The sequence below is a fragment of the Amblyomma americanum genome, chromosome 4, assembly GCF_052857255.1.
Source record: "Amblyomma americanum isolate KBUSLIRL-KWMA chromosome 4, ASM5285725v1, whole genome shotgun sequence".
Classification (NCBI taxonomy): Eukaryota; Metazoa; Arthropoda; class Arachnida; order Ixodida; family Ixodidae; genus Amblyomma; species Amblyomma americanum.
The window spans coordinates 43104338-43130852 of record NC_135500.1 but is presented as its reverse complement, the minus strand read 5'-3'; the positions used below and the strand labels follow the sequence as shown (position 1 = coordinate 43130852).

General features: G+C 47.2%; 1 protein-coding gene across 7 annotated transcripts in view; it reads left to right on the top strand.

The window, feature by feature from the left end:
- Window positions 1-22249, top strand: part of LOC144127912 (uncharacterized) — an 89919-nt gene extending 67670 nt beyond the window's left edge. For 5 of the 7 annotated variants that reach the window (XM_077660903.1, XM_077660899.1, XM_077660900.1 and 2 more), the window contains one exon: window positions 18354-22249. In XM_077660903.1, the coding sequence (XP_077517029.1) occupies window positions 18354-19341 (988 nt within the window). In that variant the 3' untranslated portion in view covers window positions 19342-22249. The remainder of the gene's footprint in view (window positions 1-18353) is intronic. The other 2 variants (XR_013313615.1, XR_013313616.1) reach the window with 1 other exon arrangement.
- Window positions 22250-26515: the final 4266 nt, after the last annotated feature.

Here is a 26515-nt window from a genome sequence, read left to right as displayed (position 1 = left end):
AAAATTTAAAACATAAAGAAAATTCCTAGCTCTCAGCGGTTCCACCTAAGAGCTCATCATCTACACGGGAACTGTCTTCGCTGTATTCTTGTGAGTGTCCTTATCATTTGGTAGCACGGCAATTTTGACACTCCTTTCTAACTCAATGGAAAAATAGCCTCTGTCAAAATGATGAGAAAGTACAACCATATTCAATCAACTCTAATTGTAAACCTGAAACCAAGTAGTCTATTCTTCCCCGATTTCACAAGCCCCCGAAAAAGAGGAATAAAAAAACAGCTACTTCGATTGGCTACGCGGGGTGAAAGCTTGACTCACCACCCCCGCGTTGAACGGATTAGCTTTTCAGACGCGCCCGCCGGGGTCACGCTCTGACTGATTGAAATGCTGTCAACTCGTGACAAAAGGCAGCTAAAAACCGCCATTCTTGACCGCCCCTGTCCGCGCCCCCTCGACGCGCCCAGAAGGCCTTGGGAAAGCATGCAAAGTCAGGAACCGACTTCTGGCGGCGAACCACGTCCAGCTCGAGAAGCCACCATTTTTTCTTGTCCCAAGTAAGCTAGGCTACGCTTTCGCCCTGCGCGCTTCCCGAAAACCCGTGTGGAAATGGACGGACCCCTCCTTCTCAAGCGCACGCGGGGAACCCCACTGCATACGTCTCTTTCTCGAGGCCCACGCTTGCCTCCCCAGAATGTCACACAACTTAGCGTCTTGTGATATTTCGGGCCTCTTGGATTTTTTTCTTAGTGCCTTTCTGTCAGCTCGATGTGGTCTCGGTCTTCCCGCAGGCCAATGCTTTCTGCAAAACCTCGCTCCTGTCTTGCTTCCAATATGCGGTCTTCCCTTTCCGTTACTGCGGTCAGGTTCAGAAGCATCCGCACATTTTGACTAACATTAGCCGCGGATTTACAAGGTTCAATGCGGGAAGGCTTTGCTTTCCCTTTTTCCTTCCCTTTTGCCACATTTCCTGTGCTAAAGTTAGCACCTGTCTGCGGCCCCGAATTTAGGTCCTGACATTTGAACCGTTCTTTCGTCTTGGTCCTAGCCCTTTTCATTTTTTTTCGTCTCGGCTGTGTCTTGCGCGTCTCCTCATCGAAGCTAGCTTCTTCTAGTTTTTCTATCGCTCCTCGGAAACCTCCCTCCAAGTCTAAACTGGCTTGTTCGCCTTCGCGGCGCGGTGTCAGCTCCACACAGTTGACAGGCGAACCTTCCATTGCCCCCAAGTTGGGCCCGTCCAAGTTTAAACTGGCTTCGTCGCATCGCGGTGTCAGCTCCACACAGCTGACAGACCTTCCTCTGCCCCCGAGTTCGGCAGTTCACTTCCTAGAAAGTAGTCCTCCACTGCCTGCTTATCACTCTCGGTGCTTTCCTCGGAAATGCACTGCTCATCTACAACCAGGCTATCGTCCTCTGCCGCAGCCTGGCTCTCCGTACTGCATTTTAACCCGTCTGCAGCTCCACACACTTGACACTCCAGCTTCGCAGTGTTAGCCCCAACTTGTTCACTGACGCCGCAGTGACTCCACAACTCGAAGTTGCCCAAATTTACAATGCCAAAAGGGTTCCACTCTGTTTCCCATTTGATGCCTTTACAGAGCTGCCTGTTGTCAGCCTCGGGTTCGACCTGCTCTAGCTCCACTGCCAGTTTCTGCATATCCTCTTTGAGAACTCGTTTCCACTCCTGCAGCTCTGCCTCTTGTTTCTGCATCTCCGTTTCCTCTGTTCTTTTACGCTTCTGCAGCTCTGCCTCTTCTTTCTGCATTTCAGCTTCCTGAGCTCTTTTACGCTCTTGTTTTTTGGCCCACCTTTGCATGTTGTCCCAAGCAATTTCGAAATCATCTTCTAATTCTGTTTCAAAAAGTTTGATTGCCTGGATAATATCCGAATCTGTCACGCTTTCCACCACATCTACTCCTAACTCATCGCACAAGAACCACATTTTTGCCCTCGACAACCTCGTCAGGTCCACGGTCGCTGCCTTTAAATATTGGTTTTGCTCGCTCATGGTGATTCTGAGCTACTACCCCTGTGCTACAGTCATACACCCGACCAATCAGCAGTTCAAATTTTGAAGCCTGGAGGATCTAAAGCAAAAACCAAGCACTCACCCGCAGATGCAGCACCATGTCACCCGGTTCATCGCACCGCTGCCAACGAGTTGTTGGATGTGGCGCTTCTATCCCACTGCTGGCACCAGTTGTTGGATGGGGGTTCGGAGTCGCTCCCGACGGGACCTCAGGTCAGGAACGACGCTTGCTCCGACCGCCACCACCGCCAGGACAGGACTGCCGATGAGTTAAAGGAGTTGGATGATGGGAGGAAGAAAACTTGGGGATTAACTGCCACTCGATCCCTGCGGCGGCCTCTCCGCTTCGCCAAGAGTCCATCCAGTGTAGCCGCACTCGGTGCTGTGAGGTGCTCGACGCTCGCTGCGGCGGCGTTCTGCGGGCCCTCACCCCCCTTACTTGGTTCCCGGAATTCACCTGGGTGACACTCTCGGTACGCGGGTCTCGAACGTGGGAGTGATTCTTATCGCGTGGCTCGGAACCATACCGAAGAAGCTTAGTGCTGGTTTCCAGCAGGTGAGCCTTGCTGACCACGTTGCCAACACAGACGGGCGGGTGCCCGGATGTAACAGCACTGAGAACGTTGCATAAATATTACGTGCTTGCAGGATATTGTCACCAGTGGTCTCTTCATTGCAGGGATGTAAAAAAAAAAAGAGGGAGATTTATCAAGAATGAGATAATTTAAGAGTATTTAAAATTCACTAATTCTGGTAAAATCCGAATACCTAAGAAAGATAAACCTGCTTGTAAAAATGCAGGCACATAGAATAAACCAAGAGCAAAATTCAAAATGGCATCATCCCCTGGCAGTGCAACATGACGATCGCATTAATTTTGTCCTCTTTTGTAGTTAGCATTAGCTTTTGCATAGATCAGCAGGTCTCCTGAATTTTTCAGCAGGTCTCCTGCATCTCTGTAGTCGTATGCAACTCAAGAACAAAAGGGCAATACACCTCTCAATGAAGTCCCCCAGCCAGTAGACTTTTTCACGACCCTCAGGAAAATGATGGAAATCTACAGCGCAAATAAAGATGAGGACACAAGGAAGACACATGGAACACACGAGCGCTGACTTGCAACCAACTTGTGTTCCATGTGTCTTCCTTGTGTCCTAGTCTTTATTTGCGCTGTACATTTCCATCATGAATCACCAACATGCCCAGACCTTAGTGAACCTCAGGAACACCAGTTTTCTGGGCCGTGGGGAGAACGTAGGGGAGCTAAGTCATCACCTCTTTCCTGTACTACGAGCACAGTCTAGTGCCCAATAATGAGGCGCCAAGGCCAAGGTGGCGGTCAGAGCTGTGATGCAGCAGAGGATGCTAAGAACCTCTTACTCCGGACACCAACCATTGGAATTTGAACCTGGCGACGTCTAATGCTGGAACCTTATCTATTGAGACTAGCTATGATGATCAGCCCGTGGAAAGCTTCTATGAAGATGTGGAATTGGCAATGAACAAAGTAAAATCACAGTACACTGCACTAATAGATGCCTTCATTGTGAAGGTGGGCAACAAGCAGGCTGGCGACAAGGCGGTAGGCTACTATGGTATAGGTTCTAGGAATAGCAAGGGAGAGTTGTTAGTAGAGTTCACAGATAGAAATAATTTGTGGATCGTGAATACCTTCTTCCGCAAATGAGAGAACAGGAAGTGGACCTGGAAGAGCTCCAATGGTAAGACTAAAAACGAAATCGACTTCATGCTATGCGCTCAACCTGGCATTGTTCAAGATGTGGATGTCCTTGGAAAGGTGCGTCATAGCGACCATAGAATGGCAAGGTTGTCGCACCAATCAGTATGAGGCCGGTGATATAAAGACAATGGTTGATTTATTGGCTCGTTTGTTAGAGCATATGATGCCTTGATCCAGAGAGAACCGAACGACACTGACACGAGTAGGGAGCTCAATTTCGGTTGCACTTTGGCGTCATCATCTTCGGCGGCTGGTGCCGCTCGTGCTGCGTAAGGCCGCTGCTGCTGCTACAGTAGCCCTCCCTCCCGCCCCACTAGTGAAGGAGTCCAGTGAAGCTTGAAGCCGGAACGATACGTGCCGCTTCTGAGGAGTGGCAGAGAAAGATGGCGGAGGAGGGCAGCCGACCGGTTGGTGCAGAGAAACCACACATTTAGGTGCAGTGGGCGGTGCGTCATCTGTGAAGGCTGGCTTCAAGCGGTCAGTTGAAATGGCGTCAGTGTGCCCATGAATGTCGACGATGAAGAACTTGGATGTTCCTTCGAGTACACGGAACAGGCCAATGTAAGGGCGCTGAAGTGGCTTGTGGACAGAGTCTAAGTGATAAAAGACGTGTGTGCAAGTCGCTAGTTCGTATGGAACGTGTAAAGGTGGCCGAGACTGGTGTTTGAGATGTGGCGCTCATCGATGACTGTAAAGGTTGTGGAGCTTCGTCACGTAATCGGTAGAGTCGGGACTTGTAGACGAATCGATGGATTCGAAAAATTCACTTGGAAGATGCAGGGGCGAGCCGAAGACGAGTTCTGGTGAAGTGCAATGAAGATCTTGTTTCAGTGTAGCACGAAGGCTGAGCAGAACCAGTGGTAGGGAGGCAGTCCAGTGGGTAGTGTCAAATTGGGCTTTAAGGGATGCCTTAAGCGAACGATGGAAGCATTCGATCATGCCGTTGGCAATAGGATGGTAAGCAGTAGTTCTAATTCGGCAAGTTCCAAGCATAGTCATAGAGTTATTAAAAAGTGAAGATTCAAACTGGATGCCATGGTCAGTGGTGATGATCGAGGGAAACCTGTACTGGGAGACCCAGCTGGCAACAAAGGTTCTGGCAATGGTGTCACTGGTAGTATCAGGCAGAGAGAACGCTTCAGGCCAGCTAGTAAACCGATCGATGCAAGTAAGAAGATGGGGATGTCCAGTGGAAGGTGGCCAGGGACCGAAGATATCGATGTGGGCGTTGTTGAAGCGGCTGATGGTGGCGGGAACGAGCCGAAGGGAGATGTCTTGTATCGCTGAGTTTTAGACTGCTGGTAAGCCAGGCAGGCACGGGCCCAGGCACGCATGTCTTTGTTGATGCTGGCCCAGATGTAACGTTTTGTGAGGAGATGCTGCGTGGCGCGAATTCCGGGATGGGACAGGCCGTGGAGGGCGTCGAAGACAAGAACACGAAAGGCAGAGGGGACAAAAGGGTGCAGAGTGCCTGCTGAAGTGTCGCAGAGGATGGGGACGGGGCACAGAGGGAGAATTCCACAGAGAACCAGCGAGCCAGGGTCCTTGCGAAGGTCCATAACTTCCGCTTCATGTTGCTGCGCTTGTGCGAGGGCGGCAAAGTCGAGATTCCGTGATGGAGCAGCAGAGGCGCGAGAAGCTGTAACTCATGACAGAGCATCCGCCGGGGCATTGTCAAGGCCTTGCACATGTCTGATGTCGGTCGTGAATTCCGTCACGTACGTAAGGTGACGAATTTCGCAAGGAATTTACCGCTCTCCAATTTAATGGCAAAAGTGAGTAGTTTGTGGTCGGGGAAAATGTGGAACTGCCGACCTTCTAGGAAGTGCTTGAAATGCCGCACCGACATGTACATGGCAAGAAGTCCACAGTTTTAGCGGCTTTTGGCAGCGGAAAACTTGTTTGAGAAAAAAAGATAGTGGGCTCCAAGCACCATCCACGCACTGGTGGTAGCACGGCTCCAACACCGGAGTCGGCGGCGTCGGTCATGAGTCGTAGGGGTGCATCACGACGCGGATAGGCAAGGAGAGTGAGGCCAGAGAATTTTGCTTTGGCAACCTGAAAAAAATCCAGAGCATCTGAAGACCATGTCAGTGGTGCGGAGTTTTTTGTAGTGATAGCTACATTACGGTAGCATTTCGAGCCTTCACCGTGGCGGTGCCACCACGCTGTCGCGTGGTTGGTCACGTGGTGCGGAGCAGCTGCAGGTGGCGCGGCACTGTGGCTGATCACGTTCGTCACCTGGTTGGACACGTGACCAGCCACGTGGTGCGGAGCAGCTGCTGCTGCTGGCAGCACGGCGCGCCGGCAAAACCGAGCTGCCTCAGCTGTGCGCATGCGCTATGTCAAGTGGAACAAAGATGGAGCGCCCAGCGAAACGGAGCGGCGAAAGACTGACTTTGCAATTCAATTGAGCAAGTGCCACTCGGCCAGCTGTAGCTATCACGTCACTCCAGGTTTAACCAGAGCTAAACCACCGCAAATTTTTTTCTTGCCTTGAAGCATGTCTGTCAATGGTTTGAGAAGTGCCGCACAGTGGGGAATGAAATGGCGATAAAAATTATTAAGGCCTAGAAATTCACAGACCTTGCGGATTGAGGCAGGGTGCGGAAAGTCTTGAATGGCTCTGACTTTTGATGGGAGAGGCCAGGTGCCAGAGTGGTTGACACCGTGACCAAGGAAGCCGAGCTCCGAATTGTCAAATTCACATTTTGCTCTTTTGATAATCAAGGCGTGATCAGGGAGACGTTGGAGATGCTGCCGGAGGTGTTGCAAGTGCGGCTCCATATCGCGGATGAATACGAGGACGTCATCGATGTAGGCCATGCACGAAGCGTTGAAATGTCTGGCCAAGCCGGAGTTACGAAGGCCAAATGGCATGCGGATGTATTCAAAGAGGCCGAATGGTGTAATGATTGCAGTTTTGGGCGCATCGGATGGTTCTGCGGGGATTTGGTAATGGGCGTTGGCGAGATCAATTTCAGAGAAAATTGTGGCACCATGCAGCGCTGTGGTAACATCCGCGATGTGAGGTAGGCGATAACGGTCGGGAACGGTAGCATTGTTGAGGGCGTGGTAATCACCACAGAGCCGCCAGTCCCCGGGGATTTCTTCGGTACCATGTGTAGTTTGGACGCCCATGGGCTAGATGAAGGTCGGAAATGCCGAGCTCCATGATGTGTTCGAACTCGTTGTCGGCATTCTGTAAACGGTCTGGAACAAGGCGATGGGTTCGAGGCAGAGAAGGGTATTCATCCAGGAGGATCTCGCAGGCCGACTGGTGTGGGTTGGTCATACTATCAAGTGGTTCTTGAAGACAGGTTCTGAACAGTGAGGTTCGTCGCGGTGTCCACGAGACACTTGCTGTGCATGTTGACCAGCAGACTGTAGTGGCACAAGAAATCAGCTCCAAGGATTGGGTAGCATACATCCGCGACGAGGAAAACCAATCGGAAAGCACGTCGGAGACCCGAATTTAATGTGAGAGCATGTTCGCCGTGCGTAGCGATGGAGGTGAGGTTTGCGGCTTGTAGCGATGGGCCAGTGCGGTGAGAAGGGGATGTAATGCTGCAGGGGAGGATGCTCGCCTCTGCTTCGGTGTCGACGAGAAAACGGACGCCCGAGATGTGGTCGCAAATGAAGATTAAGCAGCTGGTCTCTGGGGTGACACCACTTGCTGCTTCTAGTGGTGTCATGGGAAGTTACCTGGAAGCGACAGGGAGGGGTACACTGACACGTTGCTTCGCTGAAAGTGCAGTGATACCAGCACTCGCTGGCCTGAAGGAGTGGTGTAACGTTACGTCGGCGAGGTGAGGTTTGGCGACGGGAAGGCGAGTGAGCACAGGAAGTCGACAGTACGGTGATCTGGCCTAAGAGACGTGTAATCTGGGTGTATAATTCGTCATGGAGGCCCTGAATATACACGAGGGAAGAGATGATGGCGAGGTGTTAGGCTGCGAGACTGCTCAGAGAGAAATTGCGGAGTAGGAAACGTCCATGGTGGAGTCTGCCAGCTTAGCGAGCTTCTCCAAAGACAATTCCTGGGCGGGCACGAGCACCGTGTGGAGCGAAGACGTTAAGTGCTGAAGGAAAAACTCATGCAGGAAAGCTTAGTCGAAGGTAGCAGCCTTTTCGCCTGGGAGCTTCTGGAGTCGCCCCAGCAACTGTGGAGGTTTGCGGTCCCCCATTTCTTTGGAGGAGATGAGCTTCTGCAGGCGACAATTTTCCAAGGCGGCTGTTCGCTTAATGAGCTCAGCATTCAACGTGCCAAACAGGGCTGAGGTGGACGGAGTTATAAGGAGGTCGCGGACTTTGACGGCAATCTCAGACAGTAGCGACGTGATGAAACTTATACATTTGTGAGGTGATGCGGCAAATAGGGAACTGGCTGTTCACTTGGGCAAGCCAGAGCTGAGGATTGGCCGCCGAGAACTGAGGAAGGCGAAGGGACAGCGCAGAGATGGCGCTGAAGGGTCCGTCACCGGGCATAGTGGAGTCGTCGTCGTCGGCGTTGGCCATGTTGGCAGCGGGTGTTACAGCAGAAGTCCGAAGTCACCAATTTGTCACAACAATAAGTATGGGGCTGGCGCGATGAAGGCAATGGTTGATTTATTGGCTCAAATGTTAAAGTATATGATGCTTTGATCCAGACGGAGAGAACCGAACGGCACGTGACACTGGCACGAGGAGGGACCTCAATTTGGCATCATCATCTTCAGCGGCTGGTGCCGCTCATGCTGTGTAAGGCCGCTGCTGCTACAAGGTCTCGAATTAGCTTAGACTTGAAGAGGGAACGGAAGAAGCTAGCGAAGACTGTCGCGAATTGGTAGCGCGTCCCCGACTTTCCAAATGCTATCGCGTGCAGGTGAAGAGGACAAGAAATCAAAAGAGATCAAAGAAAACAAAAGAATAAAAGGAAAGAGTTCACCAGGTGCTCAGCATCCCAGGTGAAGCGGGTATGCCTTGCAGACAGGGTGAGCACAGGTCGATGTAGTGCCACGCATTGCTGGCATTGTGTAGAAGGAAGCGGCGGAAGGGAGCCAGGTGGTAGTAGGAGCGGAGAGGAACACAGGGAGACGCCACTGGTCTCCCGTCAACAGATCGAAGAACTTGGTAGCTGCACGAAAACCGTAGCCAGGTCCCGTCGACGGCATCACGAAACGCCAGAGGCTCAAAGCAGGCTATCCAAGAGTTCCTTTTGGCAACACGGACCCTCAGTCCATCGGCTGCCACCTCCATGCTTGCAAAGAACGCAGGAGGCTTGCATCGGTGATCCAAGGGAGGTCCACAGCAGCACAGACCCAGCGTCCGACGGCTGCCACCTCCACGCTTGAATGACACGGCCTCCACTGTGCTGTGTCTCCCTTCACGCCTCAGTTTTCTGACAAGTCACTCTTCACTCATCACGCTCGCCACGCTCTTTGTCGCCGTCGCCTCGCACACACCATTCGCACGCGCTCACACGCAACGCAGGGCTGGCACGCACAGCGCTCCGCTATCGACTCACCACTGTGGACGCGGCGCGTTAGAAAATAACCCGATGATTGCGTGTGCACATCACAAAGAGGAAGTTCATTAATGAGTTAGCGGTAAGAAGGAAAATGCAGGAATTCAGGATATCGCTACAGAACAGATGTTCAGCTTCAACTGAGTAAGACGATTTTAATGTTCACACAATGACGATAATCTTATAGCTATCATTACGGAGTGCGCAGTAGAAGTAGGTGGTAGGACGGTTCAACAGGTTACTGGCAAGCTATCTCAGGAGACGAAAGATCTGTTTAAGAAACGGCAAAGCTTGAGGGCGTCTAACCCTACAGACAAAATAGAACTAGCAGACCTATCGAAGTTAAGAAATAAGTGCAAGGTAGCCGACATAAGGAAGTTTAATATGGAGAGAACCGAGCATGCTCTAAAGAACGGAGGTAGCCTAAAAGCGGCGAAGAGGAAACCAGGCAAAGGTAAAAACCAGATGTATGCGTTAAGAGACAAAGAGGGCAATGTCAATGGCAATATAGATAAGATAGTTAAGGTAGCCAAGGAGTTCAACACAAATCTATACAATAGCCATTGTAATCAGAACGTTCATGAGAGAGACTGTAGATAGCAAAGCTATTACCAGGGCCAGTTGGTTGATCATTATGCGAAGGAATGCGATAAAAGCGGCACAAGAAGTGTTGTCTTCTTGTGCTGCTTTTAGCGCATTCCTTCGCATAGAGACACTAGCGCTCAGCAATGCGTCATCCCGCGAGTAACGAAAGAGAAATTAAAGAAAGCCTTAGGAGCAATGCAAAGGGGAAAACCAACTGGTGAGGATCAGGTGACAGCAGTTCTGTTGAAGGATGGAGGGGACATTGTGCTAGAAAAACTAGCCACCTTGTATATGCAATGCCTTTTGACCTCGACCGTACCAGAAGTTTGGAAAATGCAAACATTGTCTTGATTCATAAGAAAGGAGATGCCAAGGCCTTGAAAAATTACAGACTGGTCAGCTTACTGTCCTTTGCCTACAAGGTATTTACTACGGTAATCGGTAATAGAGTCAGGGCACCTAAAACTTTAATCGACCAAGTGATCAGGCAGGCTTTCGTAAAGGATATTAGTAGATCATATGCACGCTATCAATCAGGTTATAGAGAAATGCGCGAAATATAACCAGCCTCTATATATAGCCTGCATTGATTATGAGAAAGCATTTGACTCAATGGAAACCTCGGCAGTCATACAGGCATTGCGAAATCGCTGTAGAAGAGCTTTATGTCAAAATACTGGAAGATGTCTATAGCAACTGCAAAGCTACGATAGTCCTCCATAAAGTCAGCAATAAAATTTCAATAAGAAAGGGAGTCAGGCAAGGAAGCACGATCTCGCCAATGCTATTCACCGCCTGTTTACAGGAGGTATTCTGAGGCCTGAATTGGGAACAGTTGGAGATAAAAGTTAATGGAGAATACCTAAATAATCTGAGATTTGCTGATGACATTGCCTTGCTGAGTCAGTCAGGAGGGGAACTGCAAATCATGATGAATGAGTTAGACAGGTAGAGCAGAACGGTTGGTCTAAAAATTATTATGCAGAAAACCAAAGTAATGTTGAACAGTCTAGCTAGGGAACAACAGTTCACAATTGTCAGCAATGTGCTGGAAGTGGTAAAGGGCAGGTAATGACAGCTGATCCAGATTATGAGAGGGAAATAACTAGAAAGAAAAGAATGAGGTGGAGCGCACATGGCAGGTTCGCTCACATCATGAATGGCAGTTTACCAATATCCCTGAAGAGAAAAGCGTACAACAGCTGTATCTTACTGGTACTCACCTCTGGTGCAAAAACGTAAAGGCTAACAAAAAGGGTTCAGCTTAAGTTAAGGACCATGCAACGAGCCTTGGAAAGAAAAATGATAGGTGTAACGTTAAGAGACAGGAGGTGGGCAGGGTGGGTGAGGGAACAAATGCAGGTTAATGACATCCTATTTGAAATCAAGAGGATGAAATGAGCTTGGGCAGGCATGTAATGCAAAGGCATGATAACCGCTGGTCCTTAAGGGTAACGGAGTGGATTCCAAGAGAAGGTAAGCGTAGCATAGTGTGGCACAAAGTTCAGTGGGCAAATGAAATTAAGAAGTTTGCAGTCATAGGGTGGACGCAGCTAGCAAAAGACAGGGTTATTTGGAGAGATATGGGAAAGGCCTTTGCCCTGCAGTGGGCTTAGTCAGGCTGATGATTATGATGATGTTTTCCGAACCACAAATATGTAACAGTTTTTTAAACTGTTACTTATGGCGTGTCCAAAAAGTGTAATAAAAATTTCTTCGTCTTCAGAGATTATAGGATTTTCATTGGCCATTGCAGGGCGGTGAGGTTGAGTTTCACGAAATCAAATAGGCGATGCGTATTTTTATAACCTATGGCTGTGTTTTTTTGTGACTGAGACAATTTATCCACAGAAACTGAAAACGGAAACTAAAGGTTAGAACGAACTTTTCCAGAACATTTGTTAGCGCACCTTTAAGGGTGTCGCGAGTTTGAGATAAAGAAAAAAAAGTCGCGGAAAAACTGATTGCGAAAAACAGTTTTTTTTGTACTAAATATACTTCCAATTATATCTCAGCAAAATATTCAGTTTCAAAAAATCCCAAAGAACAAGAAAAGAATTATGTTTTGAGCGTCTCGTGGCTGAAAAACGAAGTGCGAGCTTTGTAATGACATTTCAATTCACGCTATCTCTGTACTGAAACTGCTCCCCAGCTGCCGCCGTTTTGCCACTGATTCAAAGCTCGTTTTGCGCACTTTTGTATGACACCTTTCAATTATGGCATCAGAGCAGCACAGATGATGCCACAGCCGTTTTCCAGCTACTTGATTTCTGTTCATGTGTTTATGATTTTACAAATAGTCTCTGCTTTGCGGGCTTTTTCTCTGGTTTGATTTGGGTATTGAAATGAGTTTGCTATCAATTTATTCAGGAAGAGTAGAGCTGTTCGGGGATGCTATTGTTACTGGCTTTTACACTGTGGTTTAAATTTAATTAGTTGCTTTCCTAAATTACCAGCCAATTTATTTTGTATGTTCTATTCATAGATTTTTTACCAATGTGTTTTCACTCAGGCAAGTGTAAAACTAGCACCACCGCACAAGGCTTATCTAGGGTGGTACATATCTGCAAATATTTCATATAATTTGTAAACATTTTTTGGCTAATTGCCTGTAATGAAGCGCCTGGTTAAAGTTACAAAACTGGCTCCAACTTAAATTCTAATTGTGCTATTCAAATTCTAATAGCTTATTTGGACTCTACGTCCAAATATGATTTTAATGAAAATTCTATGATAAATTAAAAAACCAGTTTAAGACCTGCATCCCCCTTAAGCCTAACTATAGTAGGATACAACATTAAAAACAGCAGTTGCTAACACTGGGCCATGGTCCACGGCGTCCTGTATTATTCTGCTAGCCAATCACAGCAGTAATCGAAATTGGCCTAATGTTTGACTTTATTAAACGAGGCAGGTATCAAAATCCTAGAGCTTGTAATTTTTTTCTTGTGATTAGTTTCTTTGTGCAGGTAACAAGAAAATTTTTAATTACCGACTACTTTTTTGTCGTGGAAGAATTCTGTGCGGTGGTCCTGAATGTGGGTGGAGCTTCACTGCAGACTATATATGCAGTATAGACAAGTGTAATGTTTGTAAACAAGGGTGGCGCTGCGGTCAGCAGCGATGCGGGGTGTAGGCAAAAATGCAGCATGCCTACATTGCGCCAAGTGATGCTGCCTTTGAAGCCAGCTCGCCATGCGGATTTTTGAAGGCGTGCACGTCGCTTCTGGCTTCTGCCCTTTTTCAACCTGTTTTCCAGATGGAATTAGTAGTCAGAGCGCTAGCATCAGGTGCTTCTCCTTTCCTAGTTGGTGGTAAGTAGCAGCGCGGCTACGGTTGGTGAAAGCGCGAGGTATGGGGAGAAACTTGTTGTCCACAGTTCTCAACTTTTCTGCCGATACAGCATACCCGATTGCTAGTGGAAGATAGGCCGACGTGATGCATGATGCGAAGTAGCCTATTCACATGACAAACCTTTGATGTGCTTCCTATTTTCGCCGAGCCGCTTCATTCCGTAGACCATGGAAATTACTGAACACTTAAGTCCCATAGCTGCTTCGAATAAGGCAATGTGATCCGACAGTTGTACAAGTGCATGCATAGACGTTTTCCTTGAACTCCAGACGAGATTTACAAACACTCTGCTAAGGTGTAAATAAATCATTTTGCTTCTTATTTTAGAATTTATATTAATGTACACGCATTCTTCTTGATTACAGTGGTTTTTTAATGTGGTATTTGCTGTGTTCGCCCGGTTCTGATCGATCTACAATGGAAAAATTCAAATAATCTCAGAAATAACACTGAGACTCTGCCGAGATCCTAGCGTCGTCGTAACGATTTTGAAACATCACACTTATTGAAGGTTGCGAAAATGTAAATACAGTAGCCGATGGGTAATTCGGACTTGTAGGATATTTCGGACCTCGATGAGGCACCATCAGTCACCCCATAGAAGCGCATACATATCCGCGGCGGATATTTCGGGCTCCAAAAGTCCGAAAGTTCGATTCTTCAGACTTATTTCAGTCACCTGTGGACCAAAATCGGCCATCTTATCGTCTTTTCGCCGGCGCAAAAGGCGCCATCTTGGATTGATGTAGATTTACGCTGCAGTTGCAGTTGGATTGACATACTTTCGGTACCTCATTGTTGCCAGTAGAGGTCCCTGCGATCTCTGACACTTCGAGGTGGCAGCCGGATTGTCATCGCCGTCAACTTGCTTTTGTCGCCGACGTTATCGTGGGCAGTTATCACTTGTCCCCTACGTTGAAGATTGGTTGTAGGGGGAAGGAAATTGTGCAGGAGCTATCTCACATCCCGGCTGGAAGGGATGAAAAAGGGACTGAGAGAAGAAAGAGGTGCCGTAATGGAGGGCTCCGGAATAGTTTCGACCACCTTGTGTTCTTTAACATGCACTGACATCGCACAGCACACGGGTGCCTTTGCGTTTCGCTTCCATTGAAATGCGGCCACTGCGGTCGGGTTCCAACCCGGGTACTCCGGATCAGTAGCCGAGTGCGCTAACCACTGAGCCACCGCGGCTGGTGGTCTCATACGTTCGCTGTTTTGTCACTTGGGTTTCTCTGACCGCGTTGACCGAGTGGCGCTCAGTCTTCACGAAGTTACATCCGTTCGCCGTTTTGTGATTGTGTCTGGCGGTTCCGTCGCTTTGAACGAAAAGTGCCTTATCTTTGCGTGTGTTTGACGAGCGGTGTGGTGCGCACTTGGGTTGTGGACAACATAACCCGCCGGGTTCGTCAAAGAAGCGTGGGAAGTATACCAACTAACTAGCGTGTACAGTAAAAGCACAACTTTGGCACAAATACAGGTGCAATTCGTCGCCAGAAAGAGAAATTTGCTGCAAGGTAAAATCAGTGACATTTTTAAGCTGATTTCGTCTCAATAAACTGATTTTTATTACTTCACGGATTTTACGGACTGTTCGATTATTCAGACCATTTTTCGGGTCCCTTCGAGTCCGAAAAATCAGTCGGCGACTGTAGAGAGAAACTACACGTAGCGCTTGCTACTACCAGAGTTCGGTGCTGCTTCAAACGTCACGCACTTAGCGGCATGCTGCACGCTGAAGGCGACCGGCAGCACTTTTTTGTCTTATTGCGCGAAGCGCAGGTCAGGACGTTGTCCGGTTGATTACCATCTGAAAATGGCCCCTTCCGTTCAACTTGCGATCACAAACACACGGAATATCGCGCCTAAGCCTATGCTGAGAGCACGACAAAGTGAATGGGCTGCAGGCGTTACTTGATTCTTGCATTGTTCGTCACTCAGATTAAGAGACGCGAACTTACTGTTTAGATTTCAGTGCAGGAACACAATGGCAGCCGCGAAGCCGATGTGTCGCCGAACTTGTCCTGTTCCTTGATCGGCCCCTGCCCGTGGCTTTAGCACCTAGCTGGTTGCAATAAACTTGTGGAAACTTGGGCCGCTCGCTCTCTTCTGCATTGTGGCTCAGCCAACCGCACCACAATTTATCGGCACGGCGCAAATTATGCCCAAAAAACACGCAAGCGTGGCACACCCACTGCGGACGGTCCGGCTTTTTGCCTACACAACGAAAGTCACTGGTGACGCCAGCGCCGCCGCATCTCGTTGACGTAACTGCCTGATGCTTGTCTATACGTTTTCTTCAAAAAGTGACATCTGGCAAAGTCGTTCTCCCAGCTTTTTGTCAGCTTTTACATTTTCTTCTATTTGCGTGGTTTTCTTGGAACAAGAGAAGGCTTTCAATGCACCCACACTTGTCATCAGTAATTCTGATAAAAGTTTTTTCAACCCAGTTTGATGTACTTTGATTTCTGTCACTAGATGGCGCCACTGTGTGCATGTGTGCTTAACGGCACAGCCAACTAAAATTGTCATATAAGCACTGTTTACAGCACACTCAACGCAATGAGCAATGCGTATACAAACTTACTGCATACGCCCAGCTAAAGTATCTAATGCCTTCGAAATGTCACAGCCTGCACCGACCAATACGTGTCGCCACCATTTTGCCCCACCCACAGCTGTGCCGTGCGACTGCTCCAGATCTATGATTGTTGATTTTGATATCAGGTGCTCACTTTTTTCTGGTGCCTGTTTGTGTAGCAAATAGCTCATGTACTTGCCAATCGAATGTTTGAAGGTAATAGTACACCATTGGGCATTTACCGCATAGGCACGAAATTTCTCTAGGAATGCACTGATGAGGACAACTGCACTCCAGTACTCTTGTTTGCATTCCTAGGTGCAAACAGCTAGTGCTCATGTGCATGACATAATACGGTAGCTATGGCAGCATTGACTGCTACGTGTGAAATAGAGTATACACTCGAACCTCGCTACAGCGAAACTCACGAGATGCGCAAAAAATTTAGTTGAAGCGGAAATTTTGTTGTTTCGAAATCAGCCCTAAAAGCTAAGATCTTACGGCACTGTTCAAAAATATAATTTATTTTCAAAAAATTTGTTCATCTTGCCATGCGTCCTTTTAGTGAACAGCGTTTGGTGGGCATCGTTGACAGCGTGCTCTGTGAGATGCCCAAGTCCGCTGCAACATCTCCCTTTTCCTGCCGATGGATGCCGCGCTGATAATTCCTTTCTTCTCTTCAAGAGAAAGGAACTTCCGCTCCCTAGACAAAGTCACCATGCTTGTATCGAATGCAGCGCACAAGCACGAGTGAAAAAAAAATAGGGCAAAAGCATGCTGCTGTTGCCAGGCTGCTGCGTCCTTTGGCGATGGATTGGTTGCGGCTCTGGCATGGAAGAAAACGGGAGCTTGCACCCGTGGCTTGTCGCAAGCAGCCAGCCCAATTGTAATCACCACCAAGCAATGGCAGTCTTCATGTGCGTTTGAATGAGTGGACAAAGTGGTTCCAGCGAAAGTTTAGTGAAATAAAGCAGTGTGGACGTACGGAAGTACACAGATGGGCGGCAATATGCTTTTTTTATTGTAAGATAAATTTTTAAACCCAGCTTCGCATAGCAAACATTTCGTTGAAGCAGAAACGTGCCCCAAAAATGGTGAAGAGAAATTTGTTCCATTACTTTCTATGGCGAGCTGAAGGGGAATCGAAAATATTTCGTTGAAGCGGCATTCGTTGCAGCGGGGTTCGACTGTAATTTTGTTATCCTTAAGCAACTTGACAACTGCTGCTGGCCGCTAAAAACATTGCTTGGCAGTCTAAGTCAAACCGGCGTTTCCCATTCATTGTATGTACATCCTGTGATATGAGTAATTGTCAATTTCAGGTCACTTACCAAAACTACACTCCATGCTCGTTTCCATTCGCTAAAACTTGTGAATTTGCTCTCCACAATCACCGAAATCGCCCACACAAATTCTGTGTACTTGCTAGGCCTATTCGTCGGGGAATGGGGTTGTCGTCAATTAAAATTTAATTTGGAAAGCATGTATCGCTGGTGAGTGCTGAAGTGAAGGTAGGTAAAATGTATCTGCTCCTGCCATTTATACCTAGTACAGAGAAGGTAGAGACAAGTGCAGATGTATCACGCCGATGTGCGAAAGACGTGAAGTGTGCCTATTCACTGACCGGATTTGTCTGTGTTGTTGGTTGGAAAAGCACATCACACTACAGTGATATGCGGCTGTTGGTCGTGCTGGTGTCAGTGTCCATCTGGTGTGAATACGGTGACAACAGACATTGTAGTGCCGTTGTACGCACTCAAAATGTGCGAACGAGTGAGTGTAGAACTTTAAGCCAGAAGCGCCTTAGCAATACAGCGAGTAAATGCTGAAGCTTTTGAATACATTTGGAAATGGTTGTAGAGTACTGCGGGCATACATATTAGATGCTGATTTATTCAGCTGAGAGACTGGCATGCTCTGGCATCTGGGGTTTCGTTCCCAACATCCTGCATTCGAGCAGTTGCTGTCTGCCCGCAAGCACTTTGGAGGCTGTGCTTCATGCTGCAGGCTCTGTTGTGCAAAGCATATTAGTGTTCAGTGCATAAGAAACCTAAGAACTAAGATTTGAAAAGAAATTTTATTTATTTATTTACTATACTGCTGTTCTTATTGCTAGACCACAGCAGGGGATATTAATACAGTGTAAGAAGGAAACAAATCAATAAGAAATGCACTGCAGGGAACAAAAATGACTTGGAAAGCTATAAGTAGACAAAGAGGGCAAATTGGCAGTGGCAGCAAAAATAGCACAGCCATCGGCAACGGCAGGGTCAACTTCACGATGCAGTCAAAAATCTTGTACCACTGTTGCCAAAAGTGTACATAAGGTAATGTTAATGAAAAAAGTGGATGTAATCACTGCCTTTGCACACACCCTGGAATATGTATAGGCAACTTAATTATGCATATGCGAATTCCACATTGCACTGTTAGATCTCGAGCAATGCATTCCCAGATGCAAAGAAATTAATATTCATCACCAAAATCTCCTTCAATAAACTCTCAATGTTGAAATGCATTGCCTTGATTTCCTCTTGTGGCTGGGTCTTCTCTGCTCTCGCAGGCAAACACTCGTGGACCACCTACGCCGCCACGAGGGCATGCGCACCATGCAGTGCGACCGATGCCCCCAGGCCTTCTACTTCCACAGCGACCTTGTGAATCACCTACGGCGCCACACGGGTGAACGGCCCTTCCAGTGCCGCTCGTGCCAGGCCAGTTTTGCAGGCCGCAGCGACCTCCTGCGCCATGAACGTGCCCACGACGGCGACCGCCCATACCACTGCAATGTGTGCAATCGTGGATTCGCTCGCAACGGTGCCTTGGAGCGCCATATGGTGCGCCACACAGGCAAGCGGCCCTTTGAGTGCCACCTCTGCCCAAATACGTTCACACGGCCATACTTGCTCGAGGCGCACTTGAAGGACCATCCACAGCCCGTCGCCTTTTGCGGCATCCGCGCTGAAAAAAATTGCAAGAAGGCTGAACAGGAGCGGCAACGGCGACAGAGGGTGGCGGCTGCTGCTAAAGCCACCACTGCATCTTCAAGCCAGAGAAATGAGGCCTGCATGGTGTCTGCATCACTGCTGCCCAGAGATCACCCTGTGCATCCCTCTAACATGCATCCCCTTGTGGCCGTTGAGAATTCACCGTCCAAATATAGCTCGTTGGCTTCTGAAGTGGAAGTGAAAGGTGGGCTCAGCACTGAGTCTTTGTCGACGGAAGGTGAGAATCTGCCTCCTGACGACCACTTGTGCGGAGCACAGCCAGAAGCTGTGTGCAACAAGTTCTCCAATCCGCAGGGTGACAACAAAATTCTGGCAGGCAGCTGCAGCTTGTCTGAGGTCAAACCGGAAGCTCTGCTCAGCTTCGCATTTCCACTGGTTCGAAGCCAAAACCCGCGAGTAGAGGACAGAGCAGAACTAAGCGCCGAGCTCGACCTCATGCAGTCATTGTCTGTGTGCCAAATTGTTCCTGAAAGCCTGAGTCGACACGGGAGGCGGCTGTCTGCAGCTCTTAGTTTTGTCTCCACTTTGGCAAGGCATTGTTAATTCTGTTAATGTCTTCTCCCAACCTCAGTGATGTGAATGATATGCTTAGTGTCTCTTTGCCGGAGCTGCCAAGCAAAGCAACTGTGCGGGTGTCTATGCAAATGGCCAAATTTCAACAAAGAAAGTTCATGTGTGTGTCGAAGCTTGGTGCAGTGATTCACAGCTTTATGCAGTATTCTGATGCTACCCTTCATAATGATATGTCTTGCCAGACAAATCTTAATTTGTGCCGGGGCTGAAGTCAGCCTCATCCGTCACTATGAACCCTGGGTGGTTGGCTCCTGATCACATTTCTTTCAACCACCAACAGCATGTTTGCATTAGGCGATGATAAATATGATCCTTTTTTGTGAAAAGACATTGCGCCCAGTTTGGTTGCTGTTGAAGAACCTGGGAGGTTCAGTCACTATTTGACCAAAGTTGTGTGTGCATTGAAATTGTTGTACTTGTTTGGGGAGCGTATGCTGCTCCAGCCCCACACTTTCTTTTTTTTTTTGCCAGTGTCTACTGTTTTGTCCTAAGCCACACAGCCAGAGCACCATGTGCAAAGTCGACGCCCACAAAATCTGTTCCATTTTTTTTTTTATTTGATGCACGTGTGAGGTCCCGCAAATTTTGTTGTGTTTAGGTTTAACCTCCACAAGAACGAATTTGCACTGCTCTGTTTAGCAGCTGTTAGGAACATACATGCCCTTTGATAATGTCACCATACTTTTTACTTACAATTTGTTTTGCAGAGAATGTGTACTGTATGCAGATGTAATGAATGCATTCCATGTTACACTTGGCTCGCAGACATTTTATGTGCTTATATAAGGTTTCTGTCATCATACAGTACAAATGTGAACTACCTCATCAGATGGTGCACTGTCATTGGTCTTGTGCATCAACTCTGAACACAGAGTCATTCCTTTTAGTGCAGAGAGAAGGTGAAAATAAAGTTTGCCTGTAGTACGGTTTCAAGTGACATGCATTAATCAGTATTGAAAGCAGAATGCTCAGTCCACTAATATATTGGCTATTCTTTTATAAATGATTCTAGGCCACCAGGATTGCAATAGAACCTTATTGATAAGTTTTTTAGTGCACTAGCACTTATAGTGGCCATTCCCCGCATTTGGGCGTTGTTTGTTTGAATGAAGCTGGATTTGTGGCAAGCTGCTCACCTGCCCACTGGGTGGTGGGCTACCTGCCCACCATGTCAGGCAGCAGCTCATTTAATCATGAGGCTGCTCGGGAAAAGCAACCTGGGTCGCAACCCAACCCAAGTGCTGCTGATGGCAACACCTGCCATTGCACCTGCCTTACGCCATTGCGCTGCTGCTCACCTGCCCACCGGGTGGCTTACTTGCCAAGGTGTTGCCGGTGGGCAAGTGATCAATGGCACAGTGGCACAAGGCAGGTGCCATAGCAGGTGTTGCCATGTCGTCCTTCCACTTCTGCATGAAAGAACACACGCACCAACTGCCTTAACCTAGCAGAGCAGTGCAGCACTGGAACGCATCATGCTAGCGCACATAAGCACATTTGGCCTAATTACCCAAATCTACTGACATTTTTTTTTAACACAGGAAAAAGATTCACCATACGATGTGGGAAGATGTATCTTCGAAAACCACTTGAGATTCTCAGAAATGTTACTCACGGATGAAGTATACAGGTGCTGACACTTTCACTGATCTAAAAGGTCAGTCAGCACTTATTGGTGCGAGCTCTGAGGAGCTCTTTTTACTGGTTGTAGGGTTCTGTGCACATTTGTGTTGTCCTTAGTACAAAAAGAGCAGAAGAATCTTGCAACATATCCAGTCCGACGGTGGTAAGGGTAAAAGCAGCTGGGACCTATTTGTTGTCACCGTTGTTGCTTTTTGGATGCTGATTGCACTCTTACACTGTGGACAAGCTACTCACTCAGCTGTGCTTCTCTCTGTGTCCCAGGACTTGGCCCCTCTTGTATGCTAGCGCACCTTTTATTGTTCAATAAACTTACCCTGCGAGCAGAATCTGACAGAATTATGAACACTACCAAGAAAAACTGCATAACTCTGTGGGACATCTTTGTTACTCATAGCTTTGAGCATATGAACTACATTTTAATGAGGTTCTACTGTACCTCTGGGCTGCTGTGGTGTCACTACGTAGTTCTGGAGGAGAACTTTCCCCTTCAGCTAAATTTTTAATTGCCAGGGATGTTACCAAGGCTCCACTGTGCAGCCTGGGAACCTTTGTAAAAGGCGATAATTTTGATGTTTGCATGCTATTGGTGCTCTCAGCCTAGTAGTAGGAGAAACAGCTGCATTTTACAGAGTTGAGACATCCATCTCCACATTTAGGTTATTGCAAAGAAGAAAAAAGGAGAGGTCAATACTGGCTGAAACTCTTGCCTGCATCAAGTGCAAAATTAGCTTTGCTTTCTTTGCATGCATTGCGTGGCAAGCCATGCAGTAACTTCCCTTTCATGAGAGCAGTGTAGCATCATGGGTTGTGTGTCAAATTGCAAAAACACAGTGACTTTCATTTCCATGTCAAGCTGGCACGAGTGGTCCTAGGCCTTGCACTTATGCAGAAGCATAACGTATTAGTGGAGAAACCCATCATTAGCCCTAAACCCTTGGAAAAGTATGAAAGGAGGTGCAGCCAACTTGTGACATATTTAATTGGGATACATTAAAGCCTACTTTAATGCCCACCAGAAAAACATCTACTTAATGATCAAGGGAGGTCGTATGGTGTCACTGTCCAGAGGTCGTATGGAAAAGCACTGCCTACGGTAGGAACTAATGGACAATGGTCTCGTAGTGACCTTTTGTATGAGCCTATGAAAAAGCATTATTCATAGTCAGACGTTTCTGCTTGTAATGTCTGGAACTTCATATATTCATTGGTAATAAAGACGAGCGAAGTTGTTTGATCTCAGTTTTTTCAAGTTGGTGCACCAGCTTATCCATTCCTGTGATGCCATGTTGCACTGTCACTGGTGTATTCTGAACCAGCTTTTTAAAAGCTGAGCCAAAGCATCGCCTTGGGTGTTAAATACAGTGATAGTGGCAACGAACAGTGTTTAAAATGCCAGGTTGGAGCTGTGGTCAGGCCTAATGACGGAAATAGGGACACATTTCTCTCTATCTTAATGCTGTGACTGGTAAAGGAACACACTGTCCGGTGGTAGCAGGATGCTGGCTTACAACCAAGGAATATTTTGCCACTCTTGTGCTGTAGGGTTCACTCATGAACTGCATGGGGTTGTCTTGGCAGAGTTACGCTGTTACAAAGAGTTCCTTGAAGACTGCCTTCATTACTGCATTAGTGACTGCCACTGAATGGCTGCTCAGATTTCACTGTGTTCTCATTAAAATTACTGAAAATTGTGCAAAATTTCACTTATGGACTTTCATATATTACGTAGTTGACTGAGCCAATGTGGCAGAACTATGTATGTGGAGGCAAGCCTATAAGGTGGTGTGGACAGGAAGTATGAGATGGGTATTGCAAGGACCGGACTTCGTGTACTCTCGCTTTGTAATCACTTAAAACATAACTGGGTATCTTGTATCTTGTTTGGATGAATTCAGATTTGTTGAAGAGCTTGCTTGCAGGATTTTGCATGAGGTCCACTGGATGACAAGATTTGCTGCTGCTAGCAACAGAAATAATTTTTTGGATAGGAATCTGGTGCTTTGCAAAGACCACGTGAGCTGGTTATATAGTCCGTGAACCTGTAAAAGCCTGCTGCCTGTTGAAGTGGCTGTTTTGAAGACTGTCGAAGCACAGAATCGAATCATGAAAGCATGCATACGAGGCACACTCTCAAGGTGATGTGGTGGTGTGCGCACATCAATTTGGATACCCAAGTGAAATCTAAATGTACTTTTTGTGCTGAAACTGCTTTCAAGCGTTGTGAAATTATTACTCATCAACTTTAGAAGAGGAAGGGACTTTCACAAATACTCCAAGCGGCTGCTCTGCTTGCTTCTCAAATCTCATTGAATTGCACGATCTGAAGATTTTTTTTTCGCTAAGCTAGGCTGCTGTTTTCTCCCCCTAAAATACTGGGAAAACCATGCATGAAAGTGGATGAAGAGTCAGAGGTCTGTGATTAGTATGGGAAAATGTTTGCTGAGTGTTGTTCTCAAATTTTGTAAAAGCAGCTTTTTTTTCAACCATTTTGATATGTTTGACTTTGGAAGGTGCATAAATTGCCTAAGCAAGCATGCTAACAGTATTAAAATTTTGTGTTAAAGCTACTCTGCAGTTCATGTCCTCTGTTCAGTTCTCGACTGTTTTTTACAGCAGCTGTGCAGCCTCAGAATACGGGCAAACACACACTCAGTCGATGTACGGGGCCTACCACATGAGAGCAAAAACACGTGAGCTACCTGTCGGTATCTGCACTGCCAAAAGAATATTGGGCTTTAAGCAGTGGCTTGCAGAGGGAGCACTGCGTAACTGTCACTTCCTGTGTTGTGGTGTATTGAATGCCACAGTAAATGCGAAAACAGATTATGTGGTGGTGTTAACGGACTACAGGGAATGGAGGGCATGTTCACCCAGGGGCAAAAGTATGATACTGCTTTGAATTTCAATAGCGACCCGCTTGAAAAATCTGTTGACTTTTTTTTTCCCTTTTTAGTGATCACGTCTGTCTCTAAGCGCTTAAACACAAGAGGTCAATACCACCTTACTAGGCACTGGAAGAAAACGCAGTTCAGAAAGTGAGTGGGGGCTCATATGTTTGTCTACATGCCTCTATGCCTGTGGCCGGTAGAAGTGCCAAAGGCCTCCCAGCCTGGTGTCTGCGTGTCTGAGAAGGCGATCGCAGGGCATCTTTTGCATAGTTGATGTCTGGTGCTTGTCGTCGTTACAGTGCAAAGCTGTTTGAAGATTTGTGCACTGTACCTCCTTGTTAACTGATGAAAATAACTTTGGTAAACACAGCCCATAGTGAGAAACTAGGGAAGGGTTTTGGGTTTTCCAAGCTGCTGTGCACCTCCCACGATTCTATTGGCAAGGCTGTGCTCATGCGGGTATGTTTGATAGTAATTTGGCCTTTTCTTTCTTTTTACATGTGTAAATACACATTCCAATGACATCTTTCATTTCGGTGATGCTCATGTGCGAGGAATGGGCAGAGTGCAATTTTTTGTGTTGAGTGTTGCATGCAGACGTGTGGATGCTTCCCCTGTGTAAGCTGCTGCCCTGTATGTGCTTATACTTGACTCGACAGTGGACTGGAAGCTGGTTCTTATCTGGTGTCACGCTTGGTGATATCATTGCTTTTGTTGAATAGATGTGCCCAGGGGAAGCAGCAGCAGTTGCGTAAAATGTAGAATGTGTGGGTAGACCCAATAGGAGACGACAGTTGTCCAGAGCAAAGAGCAGTGATGCTGGATTGCCCATGTCTTCTCATCTAGAAATGGTGCACTGTCATTGCTCTGTGAAATTTTTAGAATAGAATAGAATTTTATTTACATCACTGTACATAATGTAGGAGGCCTGTAGAAAAAGCTGCCACAAGCCAGCTTAACAGACAGGGCCGCAGGCCCCCCCTGCATTGGCAGTACTCTGTGGAGATAAACAGCACTTAAGTCATAACGAAAGAAATCGAGGGTACAGTGCATGGAATTCTCACTTGTTAGGCCTCACTGTACAGTGGAGATTCTTTTCAATCATTTCGGAGGAAGCGGGGAAGTACCATCATAAGGAGTGGTATTAGGTAAAGGTAGTCATGACATGCTGCATTAGTGTGAAATGTAACGCAGCAGTTCAGTCAATAGCAGCTGGATTGCACCTTCCACACTGCTCTGAGCTGTGTCTGACAAGGACTTGTGGCTAACTTTGAAATTCTATGAATCGGGCATTTGCCACCAACCTTTAAAATGAGGTGGACGAACGAATTTGTATGGACGATCAGACAATCTGACATGAACAACGTGTGTAAGCAGTGCTTATTTTGTCTGAATGTTTTCGTGATGAAAGCTGTTCGGAATTATGTGTTTGCTTTTTGTGGTTTTCCACTTTTGCCAAACGAAATGCCTGAACTTGCATCAGACCATTCCGTATTTCCTTTTGCTGATTTACCTGAACTTGCCGTAATAATGCATTTGCCTTTGATTGGCAGGCTCGCCTAGGCTTGTCTCAATGTTGTTTACAATGAATGACTAACTGTAATGTGTGCTACTGTCGTTTCTGCGAGAACATGGGGGCCTGCGCCCGCCTCTGTAAGCTGATGTAATTGTTTACACTCATCGATCATTCCGTGAATACTTTCACTTTATGAAATTTAACGAACTCTTGCTTGTCCATCAATTAGTCTTTTATACGGAGGATTGGGCTTCATTGCCAGGACCAGAGTGTTATGATCAGCACATGTGCGCACAGTTATCGAGAGCGAAGAGACACTTCTGCAAGCAAGCAAGGCCTTTACAGCACAAGCGGCAGAGGAACCATGTTGCCGCCATGCCTCTATATTAACGTTATCGATGACGTGAGCGCTGTCAGACATGAATTGTTCACATGCGCAGCTCCTTTTTTCCTTATTTCTCCTTGCTATAGACGCTGCACTGGGCTCTTGAGTTATGTTATCGCTGAAGCAAGTGCCACCAGAAGTCTGTTGCCCATCGCGATCATGCTCCTACCTTTGTGCCTTACTCTTCATCGCCTACGCAAGGTGTAGGAAGCTTCACTTCACCCTGACAGCAGATTCCAGGAACGGCTACTGTAGCAGTACTTTTACACTAAAAATCAAAACAAAAGACAGCTTCACTCACAAGCTACTGTAAATGCCACCTGGCACCTGTTTAGTTGCCATTATTCCTATTCGACTGCCGAGTTGTCGCAGCCGTCATCGTCTGCCTTGTATTTGTTCAACAGTTCAGCCTTTGGTACTCGTGGGCATTGAGTACAAAAAGATCAGAGTGCGCATTTTTTGGTTTTTCTCTAGAGTGTTCATGTTATGTTGGGTTAAAGCGGAACTATACTCTGTTTCAAACATCATGTGCAGTGCTGTCAAAGCTAGCGCTGTTGTTTGCGCTGCCTGCATCCGTGACCAAAAAGTAGTGCGTTATTTGTGGTGAGCAAAACATAGTAAATGCTTTGCTTGTAGGCCTACCACATGACACATTTGTCATGATCTTGATTAAATGCACTGTTATTGCTGACAGCATGCTGTCGCTTTATC